At 43.1% G+C, this 12,248-nt stretch overlaps 1 protein-coding gene across 4 annotated transcripts in view; it reads right to left on the bottom strand.

Annotated features, from left to right (window-relative positions):
• CDC14B (cell division cycle 14B) overlaps window positions 1-12,248 on the bottom strand; it is a 153,696-nt gene that overhangs the window by 105,505 nt on the left and 35,943 nt on the right. For 2 of the 4 annotated variants that reach the window (XM_044001390.1, XM_044001478.1), the window contains exon 1: window positions 2,237-2,536. The exons of 1 other annotated variant lie outside the window; for it this stretch is intronic. In XM_044001390.1, the coding sequence (XP_043857325.1) occupies window positions 2,237-2,427 (191 nt within the window). In that variant the 5' untranslated portion in view covers window positions 2,428-2,536. Of the gene's footprint in view, window positions 1-2,236; window positions 2,537-12,248 lie in introns of those variants that run through there. One more of the 4 variants, XM_044001308.1, reaches the window with a different exon arrangement.

Here is a 12,248-nt window from a genome sequence, read left to right as displayed (position 1 = left end):
CAAAGTAAAACCTGCACCTGGGTCTACATTAAGTTGGTTTTATTAACTAAAGGCAATTTAAAACTTGCAAGCAAATTACTTTAAATTTTTAATTTTTATTCTGTTAAAATGATTGTACAATACATCTAGTTTTCTTTCCTTTTCCTAACTTCTAAGATAGAACAGAGAGAAAATTGAAGAAATCTGATTATTTTTCCACCAGAGAAGCCTTCCTTAAAGAGTCTAACTCCACTCAGACTAGTTTCATCTCTTTCCATCTCATCTTGCCAGGTTTTTTAAATCTGAAAAACTGCATTTGGATTTTAAATGACACAACAGACTTTCTCCCTCAATGTTTGATTAAGCAACCAGAAAGGAAAATATTTCCTGGCTATCTTTCTGAAGGCTTTCCATACTTGCCACATCCTCATAAAACTCTCAATGTGATATAGCAATATTTCTATTAAGAAAGAGGGTGCATTCCAGTGACACAAGTTAGGGTCAGAAATTTCACTTCTAAAGGTTGAAAAAAACAGGGGATAGGGGGAGATTGCTTTTCAGGTTTAAGGATTCACCTCCCTGTTTGTATAGGAATGGAACTCCTTCCTAGAGAAAGTTTTTTCCTCCCTAGTCCTAGTAGAGGCGGGAGTAAGGAAGAGAAGGGCAGTGGTCCTGTCTCTCTGTATAATTTCTCCCAGTCTGCGACCTTGGTAGTACCTCCCCACAAATGAGTGGGGTTGAAAGCCCTGTGAATATAGGCATGCCTACAAGAGGAGTCCCTTTCGGAAACCTCACTGCCTCTCCCTCTTGTCAACTTTAGTCACATACCCTGTTGTCCAGAAAAAGCTTAGAACTTTTTCCACCTACCTACCCAGAGTGTTGTTAAAATCATAATTGTTTGCAGGGAATTTGTTAATTAATATGTAGTATATTATTACTTTCCTGCTAAATTCATTTTTTAAAATCTTCCATTTCTTTATTAGTATTAGGAAAGCTACCATATGCCAGGTTTTTTCTGAGGTTAAGGTGATATATGATGAAAAAAATGGAATTAAAAATAAAGTAGATATGATATACAGGCTGTACAAAAATGCATTTAACCTTTTCTGTTAGTCTGGAAATTTGACCTCTATTTGCTACCTTGGCTTTATTAAACTGTTTAGTAATGGGTACAGATATCGTGGACTGCTTTTGTGGAAATGACAAATTGTGATGAGAGCAACTTGATCAGTCCAAATGCCATCAAAATAAGAGATTTTAATTTCAAGCTCTTGGGCCCTGCCATGGCTTTGTTTGCTTCTTTGGGAGAGGGGGGCAAGAAAGGGAGGGGAGGGAGACACCAAAACAGCCAAAGAAAATGTGTTTGGGCCTTAGTGCTATGACTCAGGAAATGCTGTACCCACTGGTGACTGCACAACCTCCTCTAGCAGATTTCCTACTGAAAAACCGGACAGCCCAGCAAAAAAGCAAACGGGGTATCTCCCGAACCTGATGCAAAAAGCTCTTTCTCCTAAAAGGATTCAAGGAAACAATTCAGTCCCTTAAGATGTTCAAAACTAACATGTGCGCCAGGCTCTCCAAACCCTGGCTGGCAGCCTGATTCCATGGAAGAACTCCGAAAAAACCCGGAGATGATGGGAAAAAGTGTTAGGTTCCCCACAGACTAAAGCTCCAAGTTTGAAATCCATTTCGATTCTGTTCAACCAATACAACCACTGGTGCCAAGTTGCTTATTTCTCATTGTCCTAAAAGAGGGGATTGGGCCAGCGGAGGAGGGTAGGGTAAGAGCAAGATGGAATAGTTCCTGGCTTGCAGCTGGAAGAAACAGAAACTGGAGAAGGGGGCTGGGGGAGGGGGGGGGGGAAGGCCGGGGGGGCTGTATCTCAGGACCGTGAAATATCAGGGGGATTCAGGGGTACCCAAAGGGGGTGGGGGCGCGTTGTCAGTAGGTGAGGGGGGAGTCAAAGGGTTTGGATTCCTTCTCTGCCTGCTCCTGGCTCCTGTAAATGTCACAGAGCACCTGAACCAGTCGTAGAGCAACAGGGGGCTAGTGAGCAAGGATTCAAGGGAGGGGGTCTGTGTGATCCCCCCCCACCCCCGACTCCGCAGAGATTACTGGGAGTAGTGAAGGGGTGCATCCGCCACGCCCCTTCATCTCCTCCACCAGCATCCCCCAAAACAAATAATCCTTAATCTGCGTGGCACCTGGGAAGGGCGGGACGGGGTACACGTTCACCCCTGCAGCTGCGCTTCTTACCGGTGATGTCCAAGTAAATGTCCTCCTGCTCCAGCTCGCCCAGGTCCTGGGAGGTCGAGTTCCTGCTCTTCTTGGCTCCCAGTAAGTCCAGCGAGCTCTTGGTGGCGGATACCTTGAGCCAGCTCGATGATCGCCTCTCGTTCTTCCGCTTCATGGAGCCGAGCGCGGTGCGTCCAGGGACCCACGACCATTGCCCTTAGCTCCCGCCCGTGAGGCCGTCGCCGTCGCCAGCCCCGCACCAATGCACTCCAGAGGAGGAGAAAAAGCAGGGGGCGGGAGCGAGGGGGTGGGGAATGGGAAGCGATGGTGCTCGCTGGTAGTGGCGTCGGTGGTGGCGTCGGTGATGGTGGGGGGTTCTGGCGGTGGTGATGGAGCTTGGGGGGACGGGAGCCTCCGCAGCTGGGGGGGGGGGAGAAGGAGGAGCAGTGAGAGGCAGAAGGAAGTGGTGGAGGAGGAAGAAGAGGAGGAGCCCAAGTTAACGCTCCTCTTCACACTACGAACAGCCTCAGCTACCAGACTAGGAAGCCCCTACTTCGCCACCGCCTCCTTTTGCCCGCAGCCCCCACGGCGGCGGCGGCGGCGGCGGCGGCGGCGGCGGCGGCGGCGGCAGCAGCAGCAGCAGCAACAGCAGCAGCAGCCCCTCCTTCTTCTCCTCCTCCTTCCCTCTTTAACCCGCCCCCACGTTCCCTGCAGCTTGAAGGTGGTGATGATGGTAAAGGCTGCCTGATGATGGTAACACAGCAGCTATTAAGGCTGCCTGCCACAGCCCCTGCTGGTGAGACGGTTGAGTGCCCCGGGGCCAGCAGCTCCTGGGGACCCCTGGAGGGGAATTCGGTGGAGTTTCATTCACAAAAAATGCCCACAGCCCTGGTCTAGTCCCGCAAACCAAGGCTTCTGATTGGCCAGGGGTGTGTGACGTCATGGAGACGGGGCACTTTACCAGCAAGTAACTAATGACGCCATAGAGATAAATATGGACAGTCCCACCAATCAGGGATAGTGTCCTGAAGTGCCGCCCTCAGCTTCCTGATGTTTCTTCATTCCCACCCTTACCCCCAACTGTGTTTCTAAAATTCAGTCGTGCTTCCTCTGCAACTTAATGTTTCCAAAGTGCCCTCCCACAAATACTTTTTTGATTTGTTTTATACCCCACTTCGACTGTAATGATTGTTCTCTACATCTTCATCTATATCTACATCGGCAATCATGTCCATATCTAATTATCTATTAGCTACCTACTTGAGGGGGTTCATTATTCCAAAGTAACTTTCTTGGTTTTGCCTCTCTAATCCAGTGAATGGATGTCTTCAATAACATTTTTAAAAAGAGCAAAAAGTCATTTAAAATTAGATACTGTTTTCTTCAGTTTTATTTTCAACATAACTTGAAGTCACCTTTCCCTTAAACTATGTTAAAACAATGTGACAACATCAACTTAACTCATTAATAGCATTGATGAGTTAACCAAAAACCCCAGGTCTTATCAGTTTATAAACTGAAGTACTGAATTGCATTGACCTTGTTACTTATATTATTGTTGGAGAAAGGCAGCCCCCTAGAAGAGAATTGCATAGGCATTGAGACCAGTTGTTATCAGTGCCAGGGCCCATGGTATATGGACTTCAGAACATTAGGGGGTCAGGGAAAGAAACATCTCCCCCCTCCCCAAATCATTGCCCTGGGAAGAAGTGCCAACATCCAACCCTAATTATAAGCTCCCTTCCTCTGTTCCTTTCACTATGTAAAGGCTTAAAATTCTAGCTATGATGTCTAAAATCGCATTAAATTAGAAAATGTATAGTACCAATCTTTGGGCATTAAGTATTTATTAAAGTATATTAGGGGTTAGTAAGGAGAAACACATGGATAAAGTATCCCTATTCTGCCTATTTCTGCTACCTCTCTGCCTCCAAGCTGAAGTCACCAACCGAAAGGGCCTCTCCTCAGGGGCTTCTCCCAGAATCCTCTTGTAAAACAGGAAACAGGGCTGTCCACACACACAGCTCCAAGCTAATTGGTTGGTAGCACTGATTGACACAACTAACAGGCAGTAACTTCCAGATGCTAAAGTCACATGCTTTCTCCTCATGGCTGAGCTTCCCTGCAATATCCCTCCCAGCAGGGGGTGTCATTCCAATTCTCACAACTAGTTTAGAAGTTTCTCTCTCCTCAGTCCTTTCGTTTAGCAAGTTCTTTGCATTACCACAGTCTTTACCACATGTGTATGAAAATCACTTTCAAAACTATAACTTCGGGGGCAGCTAGGTGGCACAGTAGATAAAGCACCAGCCCTGGATTCAGGAGGACCTGAGTTCAAAGCCTGCCTCCGACACAAAAATAACCCCTATAACTTCACCCTTGACCTATCTTAAATATCATTCTGTGCTCCAGACTATATTTCCAACTGCCTACAGGATAGATCCTATACACCTCAAACTTATATCCAAGATTTATCTTTCCCCAAAAACCTACCACTCTTTCTGACTTAATGTGTTTTTTTCCAGTAGCATCACCATTCATGCAATCTCATGTTTGAAATATTTATATTACCTTTAATTTGTCCCTATCCCTCAGCTCTCCAATCAGCTAACAAATCAAGAGTAAAATAAAAATGATTAGAGCACCTACCTCAGAGGTAGGTGAAGAACAAATGAAATGCTGTGAAGATCAAATGAAATAAAATTTGTAAAAAGCATTTAGCATGGGGCAGCTAGGTGGCGCAGTGAATAGAGCACCGGGCCTGGAGTCAGGAGTACCTGAGTTCAAATCCGGCCTCAGACACTTAACACTTATTAGCTGTGTGACCCTGGGCAAGTCACTTAACCCCAAATTGCCTCACTAAAAAAAAAAAAAAAAAAGCATTTAGCACAATGCCTGGCACATAATAGGTACTATATAAACGTGTCTTCCTTCCCTTCTGCAACAAGTCCTGCTGATTCTGCCTCTAGAATAACTCTCACATCCATCCCCTCCTCCATATTCCATGTCTATTAGTCTATCCTAGTACAGGGTAGACTTAACTTACTTGCCTCAGGCTATTTAAAAAAACTTCCTAATATTCTTTTCTATCTTCAGTATCTCCTTGCCTCAATTTCTAATCTTTTCATACTATAACCAGTCTAATCTTTCTTATACACAGCTCTAGTCATGCCATGGCTCTACTCAAAATCCCTTGGTATAAGGAACCTTAGAGGTGATTTAGCCCACCCCCCCTCATTTTATACATAAGAAAACTGAGGCCCACAAAAGTGAAATGACTCTCCCAATGTCTGCTTCTTGCCCACTAATGAAAATTTACATTTACATTTCTTAGCCGTAATGAGTGTAATGAACTAGTGTGCTCATGTTTGTAGAGAGAAGGGGAAGGATGTAAGAGATGCTCTTCACGTAGAACTGATAAGACTTGGCAGTTGATTGGCTATGGAGGAGTCAAGAATGACTCCTGGTGGGGACAGCTAGGTGGTGCAATGGATAAAGCGCTGGCCCTGGATTTAGGAGGACCTGAGTTCAAATCCGGCCTCAGATACTTGACACTTACTAGCTGTGTGACCCTGGGCAAGTCACTCAACCCCCATTGCCCCACAAAACAAAACAACAACAACAACAAAAGAATGACTCTTGGGCTGTGACTAGCTAGGAGAAGAGTACAGTCAAAACTATGACTTATCTTGGGGCTGTGAGAGCCAAACTGGATATATGGAGCATTAATCTCCCCCTTTAACTTTCCCTTATATTGTAATAATTGGAATGATGCCGCCTGCTGGAGACTTACTGTAGAAAAGTTCTGCCATGAGGTGAAGGTCTCTGAGGGCAAAACCATGCATCTTTTCTTTGGCGTCAAGAAGTGACATTTCCTTGTGGGAGGAAGAAGGGGGAGCCTGGCGCTCTGACTTTCTCTCTTTCATGTGGACTCTGGAGGAGAGCAGAGCTAGAAATGCTCTCTCCCTTTAATAGATAGATGAATCAGGCCTTTCTCTCTCCCTTTACCAAATTCTTATTCTCCTTAATAAATGCTTAAAAGTCTAACTCTTACTAAAGCTTATAATTTATTGGTGACCACTCATTAGATATTTTAGACAATATAGCTAGAATTTTAGCCTTTACAATATATATATATATATATATATATATATATATATATATATATATATATTTATATCACAGACCAATAAGAAAAAGGAGCCACTGAGCTTTAATCTGTGAGGAATCAGTTTTTTATTTATTGCTTGGGAATTAATTAGACAACGAGAGCTGAAACCAATTAGGGAAATAAGGAAGGAGAAATACAAATGAATAATCTTAGATCTAAGCTTAGTCTATTCCTTTATAAAACTCACCAAATCCCAAACTGCCCACCAGACGGCGAATCCCTGAAAAGACCAAACACCAAACCATGTGCACTCCTTTCAATCCCGCTCAGTCCTGCTAAGTTCACCACCAGAGAGAGAGAACTTCTGTTCCTCCCCTCACTTTTAAGTCAGCGTCCTGGAAGTTCCTTGCTTTCTCCTCCCCAAAAGGGAGGTACTTCAAAAGCCACTTCAGTGGCATGCGCAATCTCTCAAATGAATCAGCTAAAACTTCTGATATATATATATCTTTACCACAAATAATTTTTATCACATTCCCCCTCTTTGTTTCATTTGAAAAACAAATGTTTGCTCAATGAAACAGCTAAAAATAATATCCTATTCTAACAATATGTTAATATCAATATAGAAAAGGGAGAGAGAAAAGTTTTGTCCAGAGGGGCAGTCCCTCATGAATGCAACACTTTGACATTGGTCTTGCAGAGGGAGGGCCTCTGCAGAGAGTACATGTTACAGATGGTATATAATAACAGAAGGAGATAACAAAAACCAACAAAACAAAAACAGTTCATATAAAGTCTCTGAGTTCTCTTGTCTTCTTGAAGAGGTAAGATGTCATCAAGAGGAAGCTGGATTCTGGTCTGGAAAACTAGGCTCTGGACTCTGGACTGGAAAGCTGGATTCTGTTCTTTAACTGTTTGAATTGCTGGATTTTTTACTAAACCTTAGCCTAGTGTTGTCAATGATCAAATTAATAAATTCCATTACAGGGCTTCATCAAAGTTTTAAAATGAAATCCTCAGGGCAGCTAGGTGGCTCAGTGGTTAAAGTACCAGCCCTGGATTCAGGAGGACCTGAGTTCAAATCTGGCCTCAGACACTTAACACTTACTAGCTGTGTGACCCTGGGCAAGTCACTTAACCCCCATTGCCCCGCAAAAAACCAACCAAACAAACAAGAATAGTAGTTAAAAATATTCCTCCCATAAACCTAAGGTACACTCTCCCACAAGCATTCACAAAATGCATGCAAAGAGTTCTCCAACTCTTTTGAGCATAATGGTAATGAGGCACATATACATGCATATAGAAAAGGTGACTCATAATTCCTGATGCTCCAGGGCCTGGAAATCCTTCCTTTCTTTGTAGGTTCCAGATGCAGCTCCCCTTGGGTACAATGCTTCCTCTCAGTTGGGTTTCCAGGGTCTATTCATAACTAACTTTTTTCTTTGGTGATTAGGAATCTGCTCCTTGAAACTGCTTCTTTTCTGAAGTGACCGAATCTCTTTTTCCATGTATCTCTAGAGTATGTCTACTTGCTGAATTGTGGTTTGATCTCTCTTGAACTGACAAATTCTTGAGCTGCTGGGTACTATGTCTACTGCTCTTTTGCAAGACAGTATGGCAGATTAGCATAAGAAAGAGAGAGAAATCCTCTCCTCCCATTGCTGAGGTTTCATCCACAAAGTACTTCTAGACCTACACTCTCCTGGGTTTAGTTATTTAAAAATCCAGAGCCTGGGTAATTTGTTTGCTTAGCCAATCATATTGTCCTCTGATTCACTCTAGGTACTTGTTTGTACCTCATTACAATTATTTTAATGCCTTATTGCCACATTAAAACCTGTAATCTGTGACTAAATTTTGTGACTACATCTACTGAATTGGGAGTGGGTAAGAATAATATTCCCCCCTTAATAGAATTATATTAAAGTATATTCTGGCTCAACCAATTACTCTAAGGCACACACACTTAAATATTGTGTAATTAAATGTCTCTCATATGAAACTAGCTGCCAACATAATATTAATTAAAAATGGAAAAAAATAATACTGAAAATCCTTAAGATTCAGATTTTTTTAAAAAGTCTAATTCAGCATCTTTATCTGGTAGACCTATTGCTAGAATTAGAATTTTGATGTACACTTTATTGTCTCTTGCTGGGAGAAGTCTGCCACCTTTAGGATACTTAAAGCTCTCCTGGTTTTGATTTTTGTTTTCTGGTGTTCTGTGTAAATATGGACCTTGTTATGGGCCTGGGGTACCTCAGAAATTTTCTGGGAGAAATCGGGAAACCTTCACCTTGAGAAGCTAAACCAAAGGACAGACATACCTAAAGAGATAAGCCTCACCTGATCTGGACATAGTTAACTCCAGGACCACTACCCTTCATTCCAGTCTCCCCACCATCCCTCAGGGAGATAAGTCTATTAGGTGAGGCTACTGCCTGAGTGGTTCCAAAGGTTTGTCATGCTGGGGTGGGAGTGGGGATAAGCTCCCAGCCTCTATAAAATGCTTCAATAGTGTGCGTCTCAAATAGCCTCTGACAAAGGAAGCCCAACTCCTGGCCTTCTCCTGGCGGGACTGTTTCCACTAACAGGAGAAGGGGCGAAGGTGAGTCACTGGCGCCTTAAAACCAGTCGCTTCGGGCAGGTGGGGCTCGTTAGCCTTGGCAGGCAACCCGCCTAGGGGAAGGAACCCTGATTTTAAACCTCTGCTGCCTTGCGGCTATACCCATATATGGAAAAGGCTTTGGGAGTTAACCCCGAGGAAAAATCAGGAGTGGGAGTCCCTTAGGCAGTTGGATGTTGGACATCACATCCCTCTGGCAACTCCTGCTGCGGTACTGGTGCCAAACTGTATTGGCTCTGCCTCTCCTTTGGATCCATCAATGTCGAGGAGAGGGGAAACCTGCTGCATGGGCAACAGCTTGTTTTCCATATTGATCCTCCCAGGCCAGCGCCCTGGAGAGGACACTCCAGCTACTCCTCATGGGGTAGATACGACACGGGATGGGGTAGTTACTGGTTATAAGTCACTCAGGAGCTGCGGCTCCCTTTATCAGACTGCACAGTCACACTGTGGCCTGTGGCTCTTCAAGGCGCTGATCCATGGTCGTCCATGACTAGTGTAGGCCTACTACCTACCTACTGCCTGAGTGGAGCCTAGGGGACAGATAACCTTAGAAGTCTAGACCACCTCCCCTCATTCCAGCTTCCCCCACCTCCAAAGGGAACTTTTCACAGTCACCATGGTATTTGCCTTTCTCCAGCTCAAGGAGATAGATATCTCAGAGAACCACATCTCTGTGCCATTCTATTTCCCCATGAGAAGTCCAAGGACGTCTCTCTTGGTTTCCTTTCCCTAGCACCTAAATAAAAGATTATTTTATTCTAATTGGATTTGTGTTCGAGAAGGTGTAATTCTTTAAAGAGGAATTCCTGGAAGCAGATAGGTGGCACAGTGGATAAAGCACTGGCCCTGGATTGAGGAGGACCTGAATTCAAATATGACCTCAGACACTTGACACTTACTAGCTATGTGACCCAAGGCAAGTCACTTAACCCTCATTGCCCCACTAAAAAATTTTTTTTTTAAAATTGATTTAGTAGAGGAAGGTAAACAAAAACTTTTCTCTCTAGTTGATCAAAAAGCCCTTTTTGAGTGAAATATATTCACCATAATAAAAATTTGGTTAAAAAAAGGCAGTTCTATCACTAACTGCATCTCATTGGGTTACTAAAGTATCATAAGGTATCATTATGGTTATTTTCCTCCCTCCCTTGCTGCTTTTTTGCCATTTTGGCTTGCTCCTCTTCCTCGTCCCATGCTCTAAATGTGGATATAGGCCAAAGTCGGTCCTTGGCACTCTGCTTTTCTCTCTAAGAAAACTCATTTGTTCTCACAATTTTATTTATTACCTCCATCTGGGTAGCTTACAAATCTCCATCTCCAGACCTGACCTCTATAGATCCACATCTCCAGTGCCTGATGGATATTTTTCCTTGGATGTATTGCCATCACTTTGAACTCGACCTGTCTAAAACCAAACCCATCATTTCTTTACCCCCAAACTGTCTGCCCTTTTGGATTGAGTAAGAAACTAATTTTATTCTGCCTTTGTCAGATCCTGTCTGGAGTATTATGTGATGTTTTTGGTGTCATGTTTTAGTAAGGACATTGACAAGACACTGCATTTGAGGGAAGGGTGTCCAGGATGTGAGAACACAGGCCATGGTAAATGAAAATTACTTGAAGCTATTGGAATGTTTAATCTGGAGAGGAGAAAACTTTGATAGCACAGATAACTGCAAGTATTTGAAGCACTTAAGTGCTTGTTAGGCAAAAGAGTGAATAGATTTGTGCTTGGTCTCAAAGGACAGGACTAACAGCATTGAGTAGAAGCTGCAGAAGCATAGTTAGGTTGGATATAAGGACAAGCTTTATAACTGTTCAAAAGTAGATCAAGTAAAATGTGGTGCCTCCGAAGGTGATGTATTTCCTATAATATAAATTCTTCAAGTAAAGATTAGGTGAGGGGGCAGCTAGGTGGTGCCGTGTATAAAGCACTGGCCCTGGATTCAGGAGGACCTGAGTTCAAATCTGGCCTCAGACACTAACACTTACTAGCTGTGTGACCCTGGGCAAGTCACTTTAACTCTAATTGCCTCACCAAAAAAAAAAAAAAAAAGATTGGATGACCATTTGTTGGGGATGTTAAAGATAAGATTCTAATTTTTTTCAAGAACAAATCAAATTAGATGGTTTCTGACTTTCTGTGGTTTTACCATTTCTGTCAGTGGGACCATTATTTTCCTAGTCTACAAGATTAGAAACCATGGAGCCATTTTTGACTTGTCTACACCTTGACCTTTGCATTCAATTAGTCACAAAGTCCCTTCAGTTCTCTGTTTGCAATATTTTCCCCCATTTGTCTCTCCTTTTTCATTCCCATTGTTACCTATCTAGTCTGGGCCCCATTATATTACATCTTTTCCATTGCAACAATATCCTAACTTTTCTCTGGGTCTTCAGCCTCTTTGTGATATATTTATTGGAAGTACATAAGGATCACTGGATCTGGGGCAGTAATTCAAAAGACCTGAATTCTGGTCCTAGTTTCACCACTTCCTAGTCATGTGACATGAAGAAATTTTCTTCATCCTCCTCTACTATGATTTTATGTGTAAATTGGAGAAGATACTATTCTCATCACTAGAATTAAATTGATCAAATTTATCTCTCAGGGTTATTGTGAGAAAAGGGTTTTGTAAACTGTGAAGCATGGTGTAAACTGGGTGTCAGATCCAAGCCTATGATGGAAATTTTCAATAATGAATATCCACTTTGGTCCACCAAGATTTTAAAGCAACAGGGAACTCATTTAGCTAGCTTGCTACCAAGATATTTAGTTGACTCATCTGCTGGCAAGCCTAGGTTCCCAATGTCATTGAAAAATCATAACATTTACTAATAACAGAACTGAACAGTAAAGCAAAAGAAAGTAATCACAGCTTGAATTCCCAGTTAGAATTTCCTTACTTTCCCCAAAGTAAGTCAGATCTCCATGTCCTTCAAAAACATGCAAACACATGGGGCAGCTAGGTGGCACAGTGGATAAAGCACTGGTCCTCGATTCAGGAGGACTTGAGTTCAAATCCAGCCTCAGACACTTGACACTTACTAGCTGTTTGACCCTGGGTAAGTTACTTAACCCTCCCTCATTGCCCTGCCCAAAAGCAAAAACCAAAACAAACAAACACAAAAGAGGGTGTCTGTTAATTATTCTGCAGCTGGACTGAGGGTAGGGTGGATTTAGGAGGGTGGCTAGAAATTTCAATGGATGAAGTATTGACATCAGTGGCTCACATAACCAACTCTTCTCATCTGGCAGCTATTAATCTTTTGGAGATGGGAAAACTTCC

Source organism: Dromiciops gliroides, chromosome 1 (assembly GCF_019393635.1).
Source record: "Dromiciops gliroides isolate mDroGli1 chromosome 1, mDroGli1.pri, whole genome shotgun sequence".
In the NCBI taxonomy this organism is placed as follows: Eukaryota; Metazoa; Chordata; class Mammalia; order Microbiotheria; family Microbiotheriidae; genus Dromiciops; species Dromiciops gliroides.
Note: the sequence above shows the minus strand (reverse complement) of the source record. Positions and strands in the feature narration are given on the sequence as shown.